Source organism: Atheta coriaria, unplaced genomic scaffold (genome assembly GCF_025399875.1).
Source record: "Atheta coriaria isolate IRGN ID8LTWV9N9 unplaced genomic scaffold, Caltech_Dcor_3.1 hic_scaffold_9_pilon, whole genome shotgun sequence".
Taxonomy (NCBI): domain Eukaryota; kingdom Metazoa; phylum Arthropoda; class Insecta; order Coleoptera; family Staphylinidae; genus Dalotia; species Dalotia coriaria.
In genome coordinates, this window is record NW_027045451.1 from 12,486,391 (window position 1) to 12,511,264 (window position 24,874).

A 24,874-nucleotide genomic window follows, 5' to 3' on the forward strand; every position below is an offset into this window, starting at 1 on the left:
AATTCGCAAAAAACTGATAAACATAACATCATGCATTTTGTGCATGTTGACATACGACCGATGAATACGTGAAATGGATGATGTCATCCATCAGAAATAAAATAGTGTTGAATTGAGAGTACATACACCGCCACCATTTTTCATTCCAATTAAATCTGACAGTTTTTTCCATTGTGAAACATTTAAAACGACGACTTACAAAGATTTAAACTAATGGTGTCAATCTAAAAATAATCACCGATACTTTGGTGAATTCTCACTAAAATATCTATTTTTAACTTACGACTACTACTACATGAAAAGAGACTGTAACAACTTTTTTGGGAAAGAATTTGAAACGAAATGTTTCAATTGACACCCGATTCGCTCCTAGTCATTAACCATTATGACTAGTGTGAAGTGCAAACACGTTCTCCGCGCGCCTCCATACAAGGAAACTGTTAAGGTGTAATGTGTATCATAATATAATTAATAACGTTTTAATCCGGCGAAGAAAACGCGTTTTATGTAAATTGACATTGACATAGTTTCGTCTCGACGTCGAGAGACAATATATGGCGATGGCAAATACCTTCTGTTTAATGCACTTATTCGCCGCGAAAAGTGTGGGCGCCTGCACCCACACGCGTGTGTCTCAGGCTTAAATGTCTTTGGGCAGGACATCGCCATAAATAATGTGTTTATCTCGCAAATTGAATCATATTTTCGATGGTTATAATTATGTAATTTTTAATTTATAGCTACTTATTAATTTATTAACTTTTTTCGAATAGCAGTAAAATATCAATTTAATGTTTATGTCAATTTTAAAAACTTTCATATATTTAATAAAAATAATGAATTTAATGAATACCTTGACTTTTTTCGGTCTTATAACACCTAAATCTTCCACATCGACCGTATACTGAATACTCTTGGTCTGCGCACGATTATTCAACCCCTTGGAGTGACTTTTCTCCTCGCCTCGCGTAAGCGTGGTGACTTTACGCACGATGCGCGTTGTAATGCGCTTGGTACCATCCTCCCTCGGCCGACTCGTCTGCATGGACTCAATAGAACTGCCCAACACTTCAGTGCTCAACTTTTTGTTGGTAAATTTCGCCTCGAGATTAACATTATCGGTAATGCTGGTAACTATCGGGGGACCGGTGGGTCCTTGCGTGCCCTGCACGTACAACCGATTCGTACCCGACGAGGTGTCCTTGCTGAACTTGTACATCGACATGATATTTTCGCCAGCTATGCCAAATGCACAATTTCACACAGTTATATTTCAAACAACACACAACACAAACTTGAGATTATTAAATTATTTATTACATATTAGTCGCGCTTGTGGTGATTATGTTGTTCGGTAACTATGGCAACAGAAAATCGATGTGTTTGAATACGGCAGGAATACGGAACACGAATATATGCGCGACGGCGCGATTGGTATTTACAGGTGGTGCGCCAGGTGAGCACTGAGGTGAGCGTCGACCAGCGTGCAGTAAGCAGCCGCGGCTTGCCGCTTGCATGATTCGCGGGCGAGGCGGCGGTCGCGAAGAGCGCTTAGCGGAGCGACTCAGCCACGAATCAAGTAGGATCCAGGGCCGTACGGAGGCGTCGCCGATGCCTACGGACTGTGCTCCGTAAAACTCTCCAGCAAAACACGCCGATATCTATTATTCTTTGCATTTGTTGTTTGTTTTTTCGTTTGTTCGCCTCGAAATTGTTTTGCACCGCTAAATATGGTCACCAGCGACATATATTTATCGATTTATTAATACACACGTGTCGTCATTTCATTTCTATTCCATTCGGATATCCAATCGATACCAAAAACAGTTTAATTACTATTATTTATTTATTTTTCAAAAAAAAATTATTATTACACTCTGTATATTAAAAACCGGTGCCTTATTTAACGCAAGTGGTGTTTCCGGTTACCTGCCCATTTAACTTCCGCTCGGCGCACACCAAACAACACTCGATGTGATGCACGGTAGCACAGGTGAAACGAAACACAAATTATTGTATAATATCGTCTGATTATGCGCGCGAGCGATGTACAGTTACAAACAATAAATACAGCACCACCATCTTGCGATTAAATTTTACTTTAAAGGTTAAGAGATGTATTTAGAAAGTGAAACTCTTCTACAACTGCACTTCTCTTGTTTTGGATGCTATTATACGATCTGCATCGTGCTATACTGCAGAAAACATGTCAAACGTAATTCTCTTGTGTAAATGCTCAGAACTGGAGCACATGTACTCGTAAAATGAAAAAATATTTTTCGTTGTTGTTAAAGAAAGATGTACATGAAATAATTCTATGCTAGGCTAGCCATCTGTAAATTCGCCGTTGTTGTCTGCCTGTCACAAACTTAATAATGTCGATTGTCTCAAGCATCCATTGTTGTTAACGTCGTATCAGAGTTCTTGTCATGTGTTAGCCTCGCGTAATTTAAACAAACGACTCAACACGTAATTAAGCAAATAAGCACAGCAATTTAACCTAAAGACTTTTTTCTTAAGTCAATAAAAATAAGCTCATCACTAATTGTAAAAATAGTTTTGATATTGAAAAAGTGTTGAAAGTTTTATTTGCGGATTTCCTCTTGAGGTAAGCGCAAAAACGCAGTTTAAACAATTAACAATGAATAATATTCAAATACGATTCCGATGACCGGAAATGACATCACTCATTAAGAATCTGGTCTGCTCTCGTGCCTTCAAGACTCACGTTTCCTGTCACTTCGCAACAACGAAATGACTTCAAAAAATTAACGGTTATGCTTTCAGATGTCTGCCGTCATGCAGAGTCGGAAAAAAACGAACTTCAATTAATCAATTTGATTTCGTGTTGATGGAATCTATTATTATCTATGATCGAATTGATTCTTTCAAATGTTTTACTCTCTTGTAATATTGTATCATTTTGTTTGTTTAAACATTGTTCGCTATGAGTACACCTACAAGCCTGAGCAGAATTTCGTTCCAACAAATTTTACGTTTTCAACGTCTCTGCTGCCATTGTTATTGCACGTTGTTCGAGCACAATGATGAATTGAATTGTGTCGGTTTGTAACAAATACTAATTGTGTTTTCGTGTTTTGTCCGTGTTGTAAATTGTGCAAGAAATCAGAGCTGATATCAATTTAATGTGAAGTTAAAAATATTTAAAGTTTTCGAGAAAAATTTCACTGTAAGTGAAATAATTCACAATGACATTTAAATTTAAGACTTTCAGAGAACAAATACAAAAACTTGAATCAAGTTTTTAACTGTAACTATGATTGAATCTCAATGTCAACTTTTATCTCATAGAAAAGGGCTGTCTTTAGGGCTTTCCCGACAATTATTTGAATTTTTCTCGCCGTAAAAACCATCCTTGGACTTGCACAAACATTTAAAAAAAAGAATTGACCAAATTGGTCTAAGCGTTGTTGAGTTAAGCGCTTACCAACAGACTCTGCGATTGATTTTTATATTATAGATATTCATATCTGATGCAGATATTATGCAATATGTGTTGTTCTGAGCTATAGCACTAATCACCATTTAGTTGCTAGCAAGAAATTCCTAAGCACGTCGTGACACACTCACACAAGCCACACCAGTGTTTACCAATAGCCACAGCAATCATTGGCAATAAACAATAGTAAAAAGATCACGCATAAAATAACAATTTATTGTCAAAATTGCCACCAATTCAAAATCCGACCGCAAATAAATAAAATAAAAATACGCAACCACGACCATATGGTCGATATACGCCGATTTTCGTGGGAAGCGCGCCCGGCGTGTCCGATTTTTTTCACATTCGTAAACATGAATGAAAGCACAGTCGACATTTCCAAATTTAACGCGCGCGGCGCGACTGCCCCCTCGCCTTTTCGCAACAATTAAAATTGTCCGATACCTGCCCGCCTACCTTAAGCGGCTGTCCGTGATATTACGTAAGGTGAAACGCGACAGTGTGAGCCTGATTATTTTTTGCATTTATAAAAAAGCGTAGGACTTTGTTTGTCTTCCAGCCGCACGCAATTCATTCCGATTCATGAATGGTGCTTTGAAAATAAAATAAAAACACTGCGCATTGCGGCAGAGACCCGCCATCTATTGTAGAATGCAAGTGAACCATTGTAGGTTGCTGTGCGCGCGCACGCAATGATGATATGAAGTTTAAAGTCAGCTTAAGAATAACTGACTTACCTTAAGTCCGTTCTACCCACAAAACACGTGTAGCGGTGTAGCGTTAACAAATTATAACAATTATTAGGCAAACGAAACGAATTTATGTGTTTTAATTTCAGCATTTGCCATTCATTCATAATTAATTCAACGTACAACTGATTTTTGTCTATGCAAAGAGGTTTATTATTTATTTAAATGAATCGGAATAATTTTCAGCCCACGCATCTTCGAATTTACTAATGAATAATATTTTTTTGTCTCCAAGGAATAACGAAAAACCGATGACTGTAAAACTAACCGGGGATATAAAGTAAACACTTACTTGGAAATGCAGAATGATGGTCCATATGAGTCCGAGTGTGAGCTTGGGATTTCCGTCCACAATGTCCTCAGACCGGATGTTTACCAACTTGATCTTCTTGCAGTACAGGAAGTGCAAAACAGTTTCGCAGTTTTGAAGCATATGGAATCGCATCACACCTCTCTCGCGCGGCTATTAAATAAGAACAAACAAAAAACAATCAATTAAACTAACAATTATGACCTTTTCACTTCATTAATCACCCAGAACAACGCAAAAATTTTATTTTACAAAAATAAATTGTGTTGATTCAGTGTAAAAAAAAGCTTACAACACAATAACAAATAAAAATACCACAAAAAATAATCCTGACGGAATAGCAAACATAAATCATTTAGTGACGCAAATTTCAACATAAAAACAATTATTTTATAACAGATAGGTTCAGGAAGTATCGTGTATTTGCATGTCTTTTAACTTTTAAAAGATAACTTACAAGTTGTTCGCCAGTTAACACTTCCAGCAGCGAGATAAGATTGTGCCCATCCCGTAAATCTTCGAACAGGTCGCTGATTTGCCTGCCAGCCTGCAAAAAGACAAACGTTCCAAAAGTTAAACCATTTCCAACACGACTTTTAAATCAGATACAGAATACGAATAAAAACGGAAATTCCTGCGTTCTTTCTTTCATGACAAACGTGCTGTTAAAACTGCTAATACATCAAATAAATATACCACACACAGCAAAAAATAGAAAACACTAACATGTAAATTCCAAACATCTAAACAAAACGAAAATAAATGTGCAACACTCAAACTCGACGTCACTTACGGAAGGTGGACAGCACGGGGAGTTGTTCACAACGACACACACGTGAAGACATGTGTAGTTCTGGAATGTTCATAAAACAATTGATCATTGCCACTAATTAAAAGCGCCGCGCAACACGAACTAATTACGCGCCTGACAGTTCTGCTTTTGGAACGCAATTAATGAAGAGGCGCGGGTTAAAAACAGAGCCCCTGCATAATATGCTATCTACCCGTTAATTTTTTAAATACTAGCTAATCCCATCAAATAAAATTCAAATTAAGTTATAAAACACAAATTTCTTAAAGAAAATTAAAGGTTTTTTTTGAATTCCATCTAAAAATTCATTAATTTTAACAGTTTGAATTCGTCTTGAATACATTTTAAATTACTAGTAATGATACGAGACGATAGTTTAACAACCGATAATAAATCATAGTATAATAAATGTTTTAAATAAATTGAAATACGCGCACGCGGTGATCTCACTGTCAATGTATGTTACCTTCATATATTTCCAATGCTGTTAATGAGCATAACGTAAACGCAAGCATGAAAAACGAAAGAGAAAATATTAATTTCAACAATATTCACAATTTGGTTGCAACATAATGTAGAAATTTCTGAAAAAGAAACATCGCAAACAAAGAGCTAAAAAATATCGATTTAATTTTGTTTTAAATAAAAGTTTTGCTTGATTTTATAGTTTATAAAATAAATTTTCCGCAGAAATATATTTTACACAGATGACATTTCATCTTAAAATAGAAATATGCTTAACACGCACTTTGTGCATCGATAAATGGATTTCCATTTGGGTGGAGATTAATGTAAACAATTTAATATTTATGCCATATTAACGCGCATGAGCGTGTACAGTGTGTTATTATCGTTTCATTATGGCGTGGACTTATATGGTGAAATTGGCATAATTTTCATAATAGAAAAATTCAATAGGCGTTGTGCTAAATAGCACATTTCGCATAAGTTTCATCCATCTGGTTAAAAACAAAATAACTAAGAACGATTAGTGTAAAAGTGAGAATTCAACTTGAACAAAACAAACCATTTTTTACATTTTGTGTTCAAAAAGTTACGATAATTAAGTATTCTTGAAGAGATGAAAAACTGGACATCATATTTCAAATTCAACATGACTTAATCTACGTCTATAACTTGTTTTGAATATTAATTATAATAAAATGATAATAACAATTATTTTATGTTTTAAATTCCAAAATATTTAAAAATATTTGTACTTGAATGCATCGTAATTATAACGCATTGTGTGCAATTGAGTAAAGTGTAACTATTTCCTGTAATTAGAGCTGTGGATGAACACGTGTGCAGCAAATTGTTTTGTATTTATTACCGCCATTATGTAACAACACGTTGGCGACTCCAGTAGGCGCCGTGCGTCCTCTCTGCATGTGTTGGGTCAGCTAATAAACAACAACAATTTTGTTTCGACTTGTCGAACATCGAAATAAATCTCTCGATGCGCCCGACTCTGACCTTGGCGAATCACAGGCGCATAAATTTCAAAGGTGTCAAAAGTAGGAATACTTTATGGATATAAAAATTAAATATTACCTACTGAATTAACATAAACATAGATAACCTCAAAATTTATTCAAATCGTCCTAAGTGGGTGAACTAAATTATGTAATATTTAAATTCTTCGTAAAAAGTTGAAAAAATCAAGCAAAACATCAATTTTTAACGGGTATATAAACATGAAAACAAAATATTTAATCAAAGTTGCTATTAACACCTGAGAAAGGTTAGAATTAAAACGATATCTTGTTTAGCTTTATTTATAAATTTTTCGAAGGTGACTGTGAGCGAATGAGGCGACGCTCACGCGTTAAACAAATGGAAAATTAAACAAAAGCACAACAACCTACCTTTTTTAGGTGTTTGTTGACCCATTTCGTAAACGTTTTCTTTTGGATCGCATCTCGTTCGTCTGAAATCAGAAAATGTCACAAATAGAATTTTATTTGATTCATTGCTGTAAAAAGTAATTTTCATAAATACACAAAATAAAAATGCAAAATAAAAATAGCGGCATATAATACACATGTGAATAAAATATAGTATTTTATTCAACATATTAGCGTAAATTATGTCTTATATTACATTGTTTAAAAATCCACACAAATACATAAAAAGTTATTATTTATAGTAAATAAATGAAAGCGTAGTACAAAGTTCAAACAACGATCTATCTGATTTAATGCGCGAGCTGCTTGCATTCAAAGCAATTAATTCAAAATTTAATTCATTTAAACCTAATTTATTTCAAAACTCGGTTGATTGCACCAACATTTAATCGAATTTCTACACCGTGTAGGCAAGAAATATTGTACAATTACGAATAATATTAATCCATGACTTAAATCACCTAAAGAACAACACAAACGAATCTTATTAAAAGTCACTTTCTAAAAATAAAATTGTTCATCCAAGGTGCAAAAAAAATCAACGCCCAAATGTTGACACATTGCACTCTGTCACCGTGTATGCTAATTGTTCGATTGCGACAGCACACAATGAAGAAAAAAACATCAAAATGCACAATGCGCGCTGACCTAAGCGCAAGTCATTTGTTTAAAGAACAAATTAGCATGCGCTCCGCAGACGTGTACACTTTTCTAGATTGCCAACAGTAGCCGCCAATTCGCAAAAACCAGACTACAATCAACATCTGGTTGCTTGAGATGGAGCAAGAATAAAAAGCGAAAACGCGAATAAGAAACAAAACAAAATTGAATGAGAGACGAATTCGTTGTATAGTTGTATAGTTGAACAATCGCGAGTTGAAGAAGTAGCTAACTAATTCAAGGTTGGCATTATTATGCCATGGGAATGCACCGCATAATGAAAGAATTTTGTGTACACACACACGCATGGGGTGAATAAATTACGTCACGTGATTTAAAACTGGTTGAGACCTCCAAAAAAAAAATGCAATATTTTTGCCGAATGTAAATTCTAAAAACACAAAACTTAAAGACCCACTCAAACAATAGATTTTTAAGCTATGAAAATGTTAATGACGTCTGCTGACTCACAAAGTGTGAAAACCACTCCAAGTTATACTACGAAGAGAATTCGTAATTCAATGCAAACTTTTGGATTTAAACCAATCGTAAAGCATCGAAATTAACCCAATTACCACTTCGGGATGTAAATGTAGAATGTTAAATTTCGTGCTCGGCCACAGACAGAATTCAAACGTTTGCTCATTCAGGCGTGACCAATAATCGCTTGAATCCGACCCACGTGTTACTCATAAACTAAGAGAACTAGTAAAACCAAAAACACAAAATTAAGCATAAATAATTAATGGCCACACGGTGTTGATTAACGTCAACATGCCTTGTCTCTGTTGGAGAACCCGCCACCGTACCTTTGGAATGAATATAAAAGTCCCAGATAGTAGTACCTTTAAACCGAGTCAAATTCAACTCGTAACCGTCCTGCACATCTTCGCCGTACGGCTGCTGCTGTTTGTGATGCGTTGCATCCGTCTTCCTGTACTTCTGATTAGGCCCTTGGTACGCCTCCTCCTTGGGGTCGAAGCCCAGCCGATCTTTGTAGTAAGCCTGCGTCGATGACATCTCTCGTTTGGCACATTAATCAACTTGTTGAACTTTTTTTTATATTAAACTATATTTCAAAATCGACTTCGTGATCCTTCGCCAGATGAATCACAAAATCTTCACTGATAACTTAAGTTTTAATTTGTGTTAAAAATTTCGTTGCGTTGAGCTTTCGTGGGAATGTATTCGTCGCATTGAATTGCAATTGATTGTTGCGAATTCAACGATCACATGTGTCGGCAAAATCTGAAGATTCAAACAAGCAACACATGTGAAATTGTTCGATTTTATGTTAATTGTATCAGTGTCGTTGTTCGGAGATTCGCAGTTTGTGGCACAATGAATTATGGCAGAAATGGCACACGGGCGTTAAAGGAAAACGGCGCGAGCGCGGAATGTCGCTTTCGCTGGTCCGGAGAAAGAAGAAGGCGAACGAAAGAATATCGGCGCGCACCGCGAGCGCAGGCAAGTCGTGGACAACTAAGCGAGCGTTAGTCAATGAGCGCGCCTGCCCGCAAGTGGGTATCTGGGGGACCCGCCGCATATGGGAATTCTTGTTGTTGCGGCTCTCGCTCCTCGCATTCAACCGGCGGCGAGTCGACAAGGTAGGTCGTCCGCCTATGTGTGCAAACTTTTCTGTAGGTCGCACTATTCATTGACTGATCATATGTGTGACATGTTCTGGAATCTTTACCGTCTAATACGGAAACGCAACTAAGAAAATCCCAAAAGAGTTAAACTTATTTTGCCGCACAAAGTCGACAAAAATATAATATAAATCATCTGATTACTTGTAGACAATGTGCATCACATGAGAAAGTAATTTTCGATGCATTCGTAAAAATCCTACACAAGTTTCGTTTTCATTCATATATGGAGGTATTCGACAGACCGCAATGCGTAACAATATGTTACACACGCGGGCACGGCGAGCACGTCATAGTTTCACATTGTGTAACCATCAGATATTCCGGGAAATTTGTGTGAGTGGTACAATACGTTGCAAGAAACAAGACTAGACGCGAATTATAAAACCAGTACCGGCGTAAGCACCAGCGCAATTAAATCCATATTCGGAGGCGACCAAATTGACAAAACAATTAACTTTACAACAAATTCACATTATTTTTATATTTAAAATTGTGTCAAACCAGGATGTAGAATAAAATTACCTACATACTCAGATATCCAAAGCAAAAAAACAAATTTCCTTATAAAATTAAACTCATTCATAAATTTAATGCGTTTCCATCTTTGCTTTACCTTCTTTCATTAGCAATATAAAAATATTCGCACCAAGCTTTCTTATTAATGACGCCAACGCTCACCAACTGCGACAAAAATGGCAAATTTCGTCGATCGTTCGATGGCCGTCGATAACTAATTGGAGCCCACGTCTGCAACACGTCACACTTCGCCTCAGTCACCTGCGAGTGCGCAGAAAGCAGCGCATTTTTTATTGGCACATGAGAGCCGTTGTTTGTTCCTGAGCGCGCGTGTGTAAGCTCATTCATTATACAATCGTGTGGGATCGGAACGTATTAATGTCTCGCAGATGGCGAGGAGGAACACTTCCAGAACAAACCAGAAGACACCATCAACTTGCACATTGTTTAAATAATCAATAAACAATGCAGTAAATTAATTCTACGAAAGGATTTAAACACCCGCGATGACATCATACTTTAAATTACAAAATGATATCAATTGAAATAACGCATATATCATTTTAAAAAACAATATAAATAAAATGTCACCATCACCAGCGATATAGATTTGTTTATATCGAACACGTAATCTGTATAAACATGCGCGACTTCCCACCTGATTCTGTCCGCCGGCGCGCCATTTACGGAAGTGTGACCGATTCTGGAGAATACGTCATCGCAGACTCCGACTCTGATCTGAGCAATTCGCGATTTTTTTGTATTTTATTAACCGCATCTCGAACGTGTGCGGTCATTATCATCCCGAGGCTTAATATGGAAGAAAATATGCGATTAAATGATTAAATACTTACGACACGTCCTAAATTAACTTAAGTTGGTTTTATGTTATTATTATGAATCGAGTGTTTCTAGAGTGTGCTAAATGGTAAATTGGCAAACTGCACCCCGTTAATTTCCGCATATTAGATCAATGCGTTCTTATTGCTTTACTTGGTTATTACAACAAGTTTTCCTCTACTTAGTTTGATTGGATTAATCCCTGCCGCTTGTAATCCTTCACTCATGCAGGTCGTATAAACGCCGCTTGATCGTTCAGTTAAACATATTTGCCGGGCATTTGGCCACAACTTCTATCGAACGTGCGTAGGAGTTAATTAAATTTATTGACCGATTAAATTAACAAGCTCGGCGCTAACCGTCGCAGGCGCTGTGTTTCAACATTTGATATGAGCGATTTTTACGAAATAATTAGACTAGAATATTGCTGATAAACGAGTTGAATTATAATGTATGAGCAAATTTATATTTCCTGGTAAATCCATAAATATTCATATTAATTCAATATTATAACAATAATTCAGTGATTTTATTGTCAGACTAGCTTTTCCCCGCGACTCTGTCCCGATAGTGTTTAATAAAAATGTAATTCGTTTATACTCTCTCGTTCTAAACATAGTATGTATGTGTCAATTCTATCAATAAGATTCGCAATTTTATTTTAAACAAATTAATTATGTAAAGAATTGCTAATAATGCACTTCAGCGCGCCATCTGGGATTCAACTATGTATTTAACTGTAACTATGATTGAATCTCAATGCCAACTTTTATCATATAGAAAAGGGCAGTCTTTAGGGTTTTCCCGATAATTATTCAAAATTTTCTTGCCATAAAAACCATCCTTGGACTTTAACAAACATTTTAAAAAAAGAATTGGCCAAATTGGTGTAGACGTTGTGGAGTTATGCGCTTACCAACACATTTTGCGATTCATTTTTATATTATAAAGATGTCTGATTCTAAATTTCAAATTCTACAAGCTTCTTAGGTCGTTTATAGATATTTAACTGTCATTTTATATCCATTTCTTTTGTTCCAACTGCGCTACCAATATTGTTCCATCAATTGTTTGTGTAATTTAAAATAATCACTAAAATCATCATTTATTTATAGACCTGTATCACATGTTCGACGCACAGGTAAGCACACAATGATTGTCAATGTGACATAATCAATAGCAAGTAAGCACTGCTCTCACAGCATCAGTTTTACCTTGAAACGTTTGAAGGGAAAACAAACGGATGACACCGAGTCGAATTGATGACTATCGACCTTCGATATGGTACATCACGCAGCGTTACGCATTCTTTTCGGACGGACTCGACTTGCGCATCTAATGACATTCGCTTAACTCGCCAACAATTAAGCATCAATTGTCTTCTCTTTAATTACATTAAAAAGAAAAACAATTTGAATCTTATTTTCAATATCACAATACAATATAAAATTCACACGTTGATTATAAAAACATAAAAAAGCACTCGTTATAAATTAATTATACAGCGCAATAAATAAAAACAACATTATCTATTTATTTTATTGAATCATTTGTATGCAAATCAAGTGTTGCAAAGTGCACTTTTGCATTGAAACTTTTTCTGCGTGCACGCGCGAGTTTAACTTCCTATAAATAATTATTTATCGACATTTGTCATGTATGCAGGTACTCACATTTGCTTTCATTTGTAGCTTTCTCGTTATGCGCGACGATGATGGTCTCAAAACGACCGTGCGTACTTCGGGATCGTCGCGCAATTCGCGTTTTAATTTTCGCAAACATCGGAATCGAATCAACAAACTCACGCAGCAGGTAAACTAATACTAAACTTCTGGACTGAACAAACAAAAATCATTTCCACCGAAATAAAAATAAGATAATTGAGCCCAGCCCAAAACACACGCGTGCAATTAAATCGTTAAAGAGTAATCGCTTAATTTACCAACGTGGGTATGCGTATTTCGAATGAGACACATTGCTCTGTTATTATTTCGCAATTTAAAATTATATATGAAATGATCAGCTATTGTATTCAAATAGAAATTGGAAGTTTTTTTCGCCTACTGCTTCACCAGCGCGTTCTACAGGCGAAAAAATATCGTTTAGGTGCAGGTGCTTAACAGTTCTGTAAGCCTAGGGCGACAAATATTTAAAATATTTAGAATTTTCATGTCAAAACAAATTTATCTACAATTTATTTCATTTGTAGTTAACTAACTTTTGCCCGCGACTTCGTCCCAGTAGTGTTTGATAAACATGTAATTCGTGTTTACTCTCTTGTTCTAGACATAGTAGGTATGTGTCAATTCTATCAATAAGATTTGCAATTTTATTTAAAGAAATTAATTATATCAAGAATTACTAATAAAGCACTTCAGCGCGTCATATCGGATTCAACTATTTAACTATAACTATGATTGAATCTCAATGCCAACTTTTATCCTATAGAAAGGGGTTGTCTTTAGAGTCTTCCCGGCAATTATTCGAATTTTTCTCGCCGTAAAAACCATCCTTGGACTTTACGAACATTTTAAAAAAATAATTGGCCAGATTAGTCCAGGCATTGCTGAGTTATGCGTTTTCCAACAGAATTTGCGCTTCATTTATATATTATTGATGAAGCCCTTCCACATCACAAATTTTGAAATTGTCTGCCTATAAACTTTTAAATCCCGTTTTATAGTAAAATTCCCCCCAAGCAATATCTTTTTATCTTTATTGCACACAATAACAATTTCGTTCAAGGAAAACCTCGTCTACACCTGCGTGTATGAGTGCAGCAAGTACCGTTGACTAGTAAAGCTGGTTTGTATAGAACCGCATCTGCATAGATATGATTCAACGAAACACTAAACCAAGAAGTTAAGCAAACCCGGCAGAAGAAAAATGCACTGCTCGCGCACATCAGCATATGAATGATTGCGGTTGCATTCGTATTCAAATGAAGCGCAACCAGCCGAGAAGGAACAAATTCCATTATTAAATTCATTAGAATAATAATTGTAAACATATACACTTGTACTTTATACTTTTGTCAACTGTAGAGCAATGACTTCAATGTTACAATGTTTAAGTTGACTTTAGATTTGTTTCTGAAGGTGTGTCTAGTTTACAAGTCGCTGATAAACAGAAAAAGTTCAACACAGCATTGAAAAAGTATACAAACGTACACTAAAAACCTCAAAACGATCCGAAAAGACGAGTTGTAAAATTAATTGGGGTATTATAAAAGCATCACAAAAGGCTCTAGATTTTCCCAGCATTGTATATCCAACGCCCTTCTTCCCACACTTCAGACGAATTGATTATGTCTCAGCTCTAAATTGTAGCGTTTTACATGTTCCAATTAAAAATAATTACAACCAACTTATGATAATAAAACAAAATTAACAATATTTTTATTGTCGGTTAACTATTTTTTAAATCTGACTAAATTTTAGTTGAAATTTCTAAAAAAGTGTTGCAACACTAAATGCTAACTGGACATGTGTTGAGAGTATGACATCATGACATCATGTAATTTCCATAATTAATAAATTAATTACTATCTACGGTAGAAGTGTGGCTTAAGACAACCGCCATAAAATGCGTAGTTTCTCGGGATTATTTTAACATAAGACTTCCTAAACACCTTGGTTTTAAATCTAAACGAATGCTGCTAGCATAAATCGTAAATGTCGAATTACGGTGAAAACGCGTTAATTAATAATTGAATCTGCAAATGGGTACCTACCGACACAGTTATATCATCAATCAGCGGTGTAACCGTATAGTGTAAACAAAAATAGAAATCTATGAAAGTGTGTATAGATTTATGCAAATACATATATCAATTTTACAGCATACAAACACAGAACTAACTTCTGTATGAAAAAAAAGTGTAAATATTAAAAATTTCATAACTTTTTAATTTTCTTATCGTTTATCAGAGATTAACACGAGATATTATCAACTCATAAATTACTGATAAATTCCCCTTGATAAACAGTAAAAGTATCTCTAATACTTCCTTCTAATAACCTTGAATTGTGGATATATTGATGAGTATTCACGATGATCGTACACGATCATTTAAATACTACAAATTTGACTACCTGTTAAGCGTATCCTTCTACCCGATTTAATGGCAATGAACAGGTAGTAGGTACGCTAAATATACTCAGGTACGTGTATAATATAATATTCGGCAAACGCGAAGCGAAATAAATTTGCAACTGCTTAAATATAATAGCAAGACGTGTCGACAAGTGACAATTTATTTCGAAGAGGAATTATTGTCTTAGCAAGCAACATTCTTCGTTTGCCTCGGGTGAACGAACTTAAATTTATCATATTAGCAATAAAACATTGAATTAATGTACTGGAATGTACTGTATTTACGATGTCTTGTAGCTATTGACTAATAACTAATTATCTATATATCTATTAATATATCTATTAATTTATATTAATGATTTCTGCAGAAATCCACTCTGAGAATGACATTTACCTAATTGATTTTAATGATAATTCGTTTTTATCAATCTATAGAAACAAATTTAAACCAATTTTTTAGTCAAAAATAATTTAATTTTTAATTTATGTATAAAACATCTGTAATTCTTGTGCGAACAGTTTTTAAGTAACAAACCAAAAGGCTTTGAAAATATAAAAACAATATAATCGTGAATAAATCGATTATAATCACTTTATAGCTTTATATAGGTACCTATAAACTTATCACCAATAACAATCGCATAATAAAAAATTAAGTAAACCCAAGTTTTTTTGCATCATTTGTTGATGCGCAGCAGGCGTTCATGACTAAAGAAATAAATATCTTGATCAAAGTATCATGTACATTTAAAAGCCCGCAGCCATCGAAATTCCAAACGTATATTGTTCATGACTATTTATATTTAATCATAAAATGTACTCAAGTTACTAAATTCATATATTCACTTCGTTCTCGTTTTGTTTGTTAACACCCGAGTAACTACAACACCGACACACACGTCGACACAGTAGGTAATTCTAATGCCGGCTTATTAGCAGCCATTATGCGATCGCGAATTGTTCAAACGCCCGCATTAATTACCGCATTTGAACAGCACTATAACCCAATTAATTTGACAATTAGACCAGAAAACAACATCTCAAACCATCACACGCCGCCGACATGTAGATAATAAATCCGAAAACTTTAAACTGATTTAGTATGTGATGTGCGCATGTGCGTGCACTAAACAATGTTATTATACTTGATTAATGGCAATTGCAACGCGTGCGATTATCGTAGGCGGCAAGTCAAATTAATCGGAATAAATCACAACCCAAATGTGCTAAATATGCATGTTGCTTCGATTGTTCTAAAACGCTTTGTATCGAATAATTCAATTAACCACCGGCGTTTAGCATCGGTATCATGAATAAATTCTTCAATTAGAATTCAGAGGCTTCGGTGATTTGCAGCCATCTAAGTGCTAACACAAAAATCGATTTAGCATTAGAATGTCTTCGAAACAAATTACAAAAACACTTGTGGGACGTTAATGACAATAAAAGTAGTAAAAAAAGTAAGCCGAAGCACTCATACTCAGTGCAGACATTACTTAAGTCAAAGAAGTACGTACGGACGTCATACATCTAACTGTATAATCGTCTCTACAAGTGAACGGACTCTACTTTTCAAACAGCAACAAAAGCAATAGAACACTTTAAGTGTTTGCAACACCTTGAAGATATCAAATCAGGTGTAAATGTAGATATTGTTCCGAAATTCCGAAACACGGAAATAAGTGACATAACAAAATGTTATTTTCGAGTCGAGTTCGACGCGAGATAAATAAAAATACAGAGTTGACCACAACGAATTGTCAAAAATAGCGCTTAGCGCACTTCTGGTTCATGCGATTATGATCTGATTTTAATATAGGACGCGACGATTTGGAGCACATTCCAGAACGGCGTACGTAGAACTTAAATTAAAGTAAAGTAAACCGCAAAACGCGTGCGCAAATATTATTTCATTGCACATTTCGTAGATTCGTGATATCAAAATTATTTCCTGTAATACAGTAAATATTTTAAATACCGTTAATATATGTATAATATAGCGACTAATTATTGTCTAGGACTGTCTAGACATTCCCTAATTTCATAATTGACCGTGAATCCTCACGAAACAATAATCCCCAGTCATTTGACTCGTGTTGATTTTATTTCTCGGTGTCTCATCTGCGCATCTCTTGTTAGTTTTTGAGGTTGGATGTTCTTTTCTTCAACTTCCACTCGCCGGGTTTATTTTGGGAGACTCGGTAGACGGCGATATTAAATCGTGCCACAAACGCATTAAGTACAACTCTCCAGCGTGCTATTTGACAACAAACAAGTGGGGACAAGTCTAGAACAAAGTCACCCACTTGAATTCGCCGTTTAGCACAAAAACAATCAACACTGATACTGAATCGATCCGAACCAATTTGAAGCATGAAAATAATATACCTTATGTACGTAATAATTTGCATTACGTCAACAGGTAAACGCAATCCGCGCTACTTGAGCACTTTTGAGCAGTGTGCTTATCTACACTACACACTACACAATTCACACACATACACAGTTTACGCACGTACACTTACACAGCACAAACACTCAGGTTCGGTACACACAACGCAGGAGTTGTGTGATAATGGCGCTCTCGCAGTGAACGTGCAAATCGCGCAAACACGCACCGAAATCGCCGGCGATTCGATAATGTTCATTGCACTTTTGTTTATATTTGCCATATGCGGCACCGCGTGCCCACGTAGGACGACTTGCCGATCGGGAACGCCGCCGTGTGTTCGGCGCTGCTCGCCGTTCGCTAGTTTCTTCTAGCCTTCTACTACACTACAGCCACTCGCTGTGCCCGCGCGGCGCGTGTGTGCGTGCGGGCGAAACATGTTTTCACGGGACCAGTTGACTGTGCACCGTGCGGTGCGCGCGCGCGCGCGCTACACTCAGGTGTTTGCTATATGCGCATGCGCAAACGACTTGGACTCAAGCAACGCGCAACGCTTTCGTACTGACACCAACTCCACTCTGTGACTTTGCGCGCTTATTTACGTTCCTGTTAATACAATCCATTAAACAATAAACGCACCGGCACACACCTTTGATAAACGAGCATTACATATGTATGAAAGCTGATTTATAGTCCATCTTCTTGCACATCTGTTGCGTTTTAATTTCATTTGTTTCGTTTATTTGGACTTGAAATGCGATTTCGCAACAATCGCGAGCGGCCAACGTGACTCAAGTCACTTAACTCAAGTGACTTAAATCCTAAAGGCATTCATGTGCAACATTCCTTTTACGAACGCAATGAATGGCAGAATATTAACCGTCGACAATACCAATGCGCGGTTAAATTCTATCTTTCGGAATCGAATCGCGAACAAAACCATCCGAGGATTTCCAACCATTCAAGCACAGTTATGTAATTTTTAATTCGGCGTGCATCGCCGCAAAGCGCTCAAAACAAGAAAATTTAAATAAATTACTTTTTAGAAGAACAACAACAATATTTTACGCTGTTAAATGAAGTAAATTGGGTGGAAATTATTGCGAAAGATTGGATATAGAATTTAAAAGTCAAATATCGTGACACCCACAAGCAAAATAGATTTGTCTTTGGTACCAATTGGCTTTAATTGAACCAACTTGAGCATTGACGTTCGTCACGATTTTATTAATGGACAATAAAGTTCATGGCATGAAAGAGAACTGGAATAAACCAATAAGCAACATTGTTTGATTGAAAACATTCAACTGAAGTGAATAGCAATGCCATCTAGAGACAAGAAGACAAAATAAGTACAGAAAAATGTTTTCGTTGTATATTAAGCGCGATTGATGTAAATTTTGTTGTAAAAATGTAATTTTGAGAGAAAAAAATGACTAATAAGACTTCAGTTAAGATAATTAACAATACTTTGATTTTCACACTTTGCTGACGAATGCATTAAGAGACATATGCAACAACACGGCTGTTCTATTGTTATATTGTGTTCATTTTAAGATGCATGAATAGTCGCATTGTGAATTCAAAAAAAACAAACGAGTACGCACTACTGTTGGAAAGCAATAAAATCAAAGACTGACTAATTTCTTAACTACGTTAAAGTATTATTAAGACACATTTCCAGGAAATTTAAATGTCGTAATACCATACAATACTAAATCTTTTTTACATAAAACTAGCTTTTGCCCGCGACTTCATCCCGGTAGTGTTTAATGAAAATGTAATTTGTTTCTACTCTCTTGTTCTAGACATAGTATATGTCAATCTATCAATAAGATTCGCAATTTTATTTTAAAGAAATTAATTATATGAAGAATTGCTAATAATGCACTTCAGCTCGCCATCTCGGATTCAACTATTTAACTATAACTATGATTGAATCTCAATGCTAACTTTTATCCTATAGAATAGGGCGTCTTTTGGGTTTTCCCGGCAATTATTCAATTTTTTTCTCGCCGAAAAAACAATTCTTGGACTTTAACAAACATTCTAAAAAAAGAATAGGCCAAATTTGTCTAAACATTGTTGAGTTATGCGCTTACCAACAGATTGTGCGATTCATTTTTATAGTATAGATTATTAAGACACATTTCCAGGAAATTTAAAATCCGTAACACCATACGATACTAAATCAATTTTTTTACTACTATACAAAAGCTCTCCTAAAAAAAACTAAACTAAAATACTATTAAACTTAAATTATTTCTGAATTAGGTAAATATAATTGCAAAGATTATGCAATATTACAAGGAAAAAAAGATTTGTCTGTTATTAACCGTAAGAACTAACGGTTTTCGGCACCAACTTCCAAAGGAATCGACTAATTAAACGATGAAAAAACGAACGCAGCTATTTCACTCACGTAACGCTTTGTACGGTGAACTTCGCCGGGGCTCATGCTGGAAATGAACTGGATGGAGTATTGGACGACTTTGTAAAGACCGGCGTGGTCTTCTTCGGTCATTTAGTTTCCTGAAGCCTTCAAGTTCAAGTTGCGCTTCGAGTGTTTGTCGTGCAAATTTCAATAATCGAGCTTGCTTATCAACGGTGACAAGTTAATCCCGAACATACAAAAACGATAGAGTCCAAACTTTCCAATCTGCTGATAACTTATCAAACCACCAGGTAAGTGAATAAAATAAATCAACTTATAAACCTTAACAAATCGTACTATAAATGTGCGAATTTTGTCGTCGAAGCAAAATTTATGAAGTTTGATTGATTTATATTTGGTTAGATTAAACTTATATCCTGTATTTTATCAAATAAATTAAATATTTGCTTAATTTTATGCGTATGTGTGGATTTATCGACGAAAGTGGCGCTTACGCGCTTATTTTAACTTATGTACGTGGATGAGTTGCTTTACTTATAGACTTAAACTGTGTTTATTTAGTTGCCTACCGTGAAACTTCTGACTCCATTCCCTTTTAGGTGAATACTATTCACTGAGTAGCATATGCAAACAGTATTTTTACTCACCTGAAACAAAAAATAACAATTTTTAGTAAAAATGTTTACATATTATTTAATTACATGCATTAAAATTGTGTACACCAGGGTAAAAAAGTAATATTTTATTACTTAATTTATTAAAATCATTAAGGTACTGTTAGTTAAATTAAATTAAAATATGAATAGTTTTGCGTGTTCCGTGCACATTACATTTAATTTTATTTGTTTAGAAAAAGGGTAGGTTAAAATCATATTATAATAAAAACTTTTTCCTTTTTCTTTTTCGTAATAAAATGGTATGCAGAAGTACAAAGTAAAATTATACAAATTGAATTATTTCGAGGTGGTATTTTAATTATTTACTTTTTTAGTTATGAACCTACAAAGTAACTATTATTGTTATGATATGGTTATTGCCATGATTATAATTTAACGACTGCCAGACGCAAAAGCGCCGCAAGAAAAACGTTAATGAAACAAAGTGTGTGTCATGTTCACAAAATACCCATATTTGTTTTTGTCATTATTTGATAAAGTTGTAAATAAAACGGTATGAGTATTGCAATAACACCACAAGATAATGCAACTAATTTGAGACAATTCAATCGTATTGTACAGACCGCGTTCGAAGAAGAAAATCTTTGATTTTTGGTACAAGCATATAATTTTTAAAACCATCACTGTAATGTCAAAATTGCACTAGATTGGCACGTAATTGAAGCGCATAACTATGGCATAATGAAAGAGTTTTTCCGAAAAACACTTGTTTATCTAATCTCGGTCATTTTTACACAGAAATAATTGTCTAATACATAAAATTTAAAGACAGTATTGTGCAGGGCGTGTTTTTCGTAAATTTTATCTAAATGAGTGCATTTTAACGCTATCTCGAGACACATCAAATAATTATAACAAGTGTGAGTCCTACCTCTATTCCAACATGTAGGTATATCTCATTTAATACTTTTGCATGATAGATAGGCGTAACACATCTATAAGTGATTTCCAATGCAAATTTTGCTAAACATTTTGGAATATTAACATATGGTTTTACGCATTTTAAATGTCTTAGAAATGTGTCTTGATAATAGTAATATTAAATACAATACAATTAATTTTTGCTCTCGCACCTACCTACAATTGATAAATAAACTTTCCTGTAAACGCATTTTCAAATCCACAAAATAATCGAATTTTACGTATTAAAAATCGCTGGAAACAAAGCAGCATGTGGCTAACTCCTGCTTTAAAAATGCCTGCATAGTAAGGAGCAGCATTATGAACATTGGACCAAGATTAATAAAGCAAATATGGTATAATATCCAATATGTATGATTTGCATGCATGTTCAAAACTATGGCCAAACTATCAAAAAGTTATTTGTCGTATCATGCAATTTTATGGCAAGGTACGATTTTACTACGGGAGGTAAGAGTTAACCATTTATTTTTCAAAAGTCAAAATCACACTTTCGTGTAAAGTTTTAAAATTGCAAAAAAAATTTATTGTTTTCTTTTTTAATTCAATAGAATGAGTGTGAACTGAAAATTCAAAGATTTTATTTGATTATATTCGATAAAAAAATTAAATAACTGAATACAATAAACGTAAAAATATAATTTTACCTACTTAACTGACCACCTAAAAAATCAACACCAAATTTGTGGTTTAATACAATTAATAATACTGATTATAACTCTATAATCAAACTTCCTTTTTAAATTGGCATGTACAATCGCATAATTACCATAATAAATTTTAATTAAATACGATATGTATATATTTAAACAGTGTGAACCTAATAAATACCATTAAAGATTTTATCATTAGAAAAATATTTAGTTAAACTCGGTGCAACCTCAACTTTTTATAACTTTGTTATAAAATATGAATTACACGATAACCACGTAACGGTCAATTTCGACGCGATAAGCACCGCATAATCAGCCAGAATATAAATTTATGCTATTCATAATAATCCTGATAAATTAATTATGAAATTAATTAACTTGCACATTTTTTTCACGCAAATAAATCAATGCGAAGTGAATACATTCAGCAAATAAGGCGCATGCTGGGCATAACTGTGAGTTCAAGTGAACATAATTAATGTTAATGTTTATGCAGTGGATGCATAATACCTATAAATAGCAACAGGCGGTATTAGTAACTAAATTAAAACGCGGCGTTGTTAATTAGAAGTAAGAAAATTCAAATAAGTAGCAGAAACCGTATTTAAAAACAAAATTAGGTATTAATTAGTAGATGTATTAAAAATCAATTTAATTTATATTAATACATATAAGGTAATAATAATAAGGTTATCGTAATTATTATTCATATTCACTGAATGCAATTTTGCTTGCAGAGGAAGTAGGTCATGTTTGAAGCACCATTAATTAAGTTTACATGATCTTTATCTATACTCTCTGCGTATGAGCACTGAATAAACACTTTTAGAACAAACACGCCTACGCAGTACATAGAGAAGCAACATGGAAGAGATTAATTAACATAGTATGTGAATAATTCAATGGGAAATTTAATTTTTTTATATTTTTGAAACTCTCGGTAAAAATAATCCAGCAGATACTATGAGAGACATCTGTTGGTTAATACCCAAAGTAGGAGAATATCTGCAGAAAACGCTTCACGTATATTTAAATATTTTAACATTTATCTTGAAAATATCTATTTGTAAGCACAAAAATCTTTTTTTTTTATAATATTTACTTTAAACCTAGTCAAAGATACGATGACTTTCAATTTTAACTTAAACAACAAATCGTAAACTTGACACTGATTTTATTCATGCATCATTTCACCACGCAGTGCAATCATTCAATGATCTAAATTTTATGCATAAATAAACAAATTGCCTCGTGTAGCTTAACTTAACTTTGACATTGACCGTTACAATTTTAAATTAAACTAAAACTCACACATTTAAAAATATTTTTTTCCAAGATTGCAAATTCTTTAATTCCTTCACTGATTAAAATAAGAATGTCATCATAGAAACAGATACAATGACAAATAAATGCAAGGCATGCGTTTGCAGCATGATCACTACATTTTTTATCATCGCCACATTTTATTACTTCCTGTCACGTTTCATTGAATAAAAAATTGAATCATACACAATGCTGTCACAAGTTGTATGACAAGTGCCAACTTTAATTAGTCTCAGATTTGTATCATTGTATCAATCGACTAATAAAAATAAAATAAAATATTCGGTGTTTTTTGCGCTAATATTTGTTGTCATGCTGTCAGCGGTAATAAAAACAAGGCCGATCCTAAATTCTGCGCTAGTTAGTGTTATCTAAAAAATGTCTACACGTTTTTGGAGATTTATATTGCTCTTTATATGCAAATGAGTGTACATAGCTTCGAAAATACCTTTCACAAAACAAGAACAAGTGTATGAGTACGAGTATAATACGTGTGAAAACCAACAATGACTTCATCGAATTATTATTACACAAGTATTATATTTATTCATGATGACCAAATATCATGACATCGTTTATCATAGGACATTGCAACATAATTTATGCGGAGTGGAAGCACCATGTCAAATGAGAATGAATAACATAAGCCAATCAACAAACGTGTTGATTTTTTTAAGTTATTAAGTCAAGAGACAATCATTGAAGTAGCAACTCAGAAGCTTATACAATACGAGTTCAATGTTACGATTGTTCTACGTGGATATAATGCGAACCTTGAATAAAATCAACGATTGTGTTCGTTGATGCGGAGATAATTTTTGATTTTGTTGGGAGATTTTTATTGTCTCAAATAACACAAATTATTTGTGATTTCTGTAAGAAGAGTGATACAATCATATCAAATTTGAACTGTGTGATATATAATTGTATAACGAAATTACGTTTCTATAGTCACAATCAATACTCGAATAAAGCATTGCAATATATTTCAGAATTTATAAAACCTAGACGATTAATTTTATACTTTAAACTAGCTTTTGCCCGAGACTTCATCCCGGTAGTGTTCAATAAACATGTAATTCGTTTACTCTCTTGTTCTAGGCATAGTATGTGTCAATTCTATCAATAAGATTCGCAATTTTATTTTAAACAAATTAATTATATAAAGAATTGCTAATAATGCACTTCAGCGCGCCATCTAGGATTCAACTATTTAATTATAACTATGATTCAATCTCAATGCCAACTTTTATCCTATAGAAAAGGGCTGTCTTTAAGATTTTCAATTATTTCAATTTTTCTCGCCGTAAAAACTATCTTTGGACTTTAACAAATATTTAAAAAAAAGAATTGGCCCAATTGGTCTAAGCGTTGTTAAGTTATGCGCTTACCAACAGAATTTGCGATTCATTTTCATATTATTGAAATTGCCTATAATATGTGTAATAATTTTTTTTGCAAACGTTAAAGATTTTGCAGAATTTAACCTATAATTAACTTATAAAGAAATATT

At 34.3% G+C, this 24,874-nt stretch overlaps 1 protein-coding gene across 10 annotated transcripts in view; it reads right to left on the bottom strand.

The window, feature by feature from the left end:
• Positions 1-24,874, bottom strand: part of shot (dystonin-like protein short stop) — a 71,378-nt gene that overhangs the window by 36,983 nt on the left and 9,521 nt on the right. For 2 of the 10 annotated variants that reach the window (XM_065310662.1, XM_065310661.1), the window contains exons 1-7: positions 17,392-17,744; positions 8,746-9,148; positions 7,202-7,263; positions 5,800-5,817; positions 5,316-5,375; positions 4,980-5,069; positions 4,505-4,675 (exon numbers count right to left, since the gene is read on the bottom strand). In XM_065310662.1, the coding sequence (XP_065166734.1) occupies positions 4,505-4,675; positions 4,980-5,069; positions 5,316-5,375; positions 5,800-5,817; positions 7,202-7,263; positions 8,746-8,920 (576 nt within the window). In that variant the 5' untranslated portion in view covers positions 8,921-9,148; positions 17,392-17,744. Of the gene's footprint in view, positions 1-853; positions 1,442-4,504; positions 4,676-4,979; positions 5,070-5,315; positions 5,376-5,799; positions 5,818-7,201; positions 7,264-8,745; positions 9,149-17,391; positions 17,745-24,874 lie in introns of those variants that run through there. The other 8 variants (XM_065310664.1, XM_065310663.1, XM_065310669.1 and 5 more) reach the window with 6 other exon arrangements.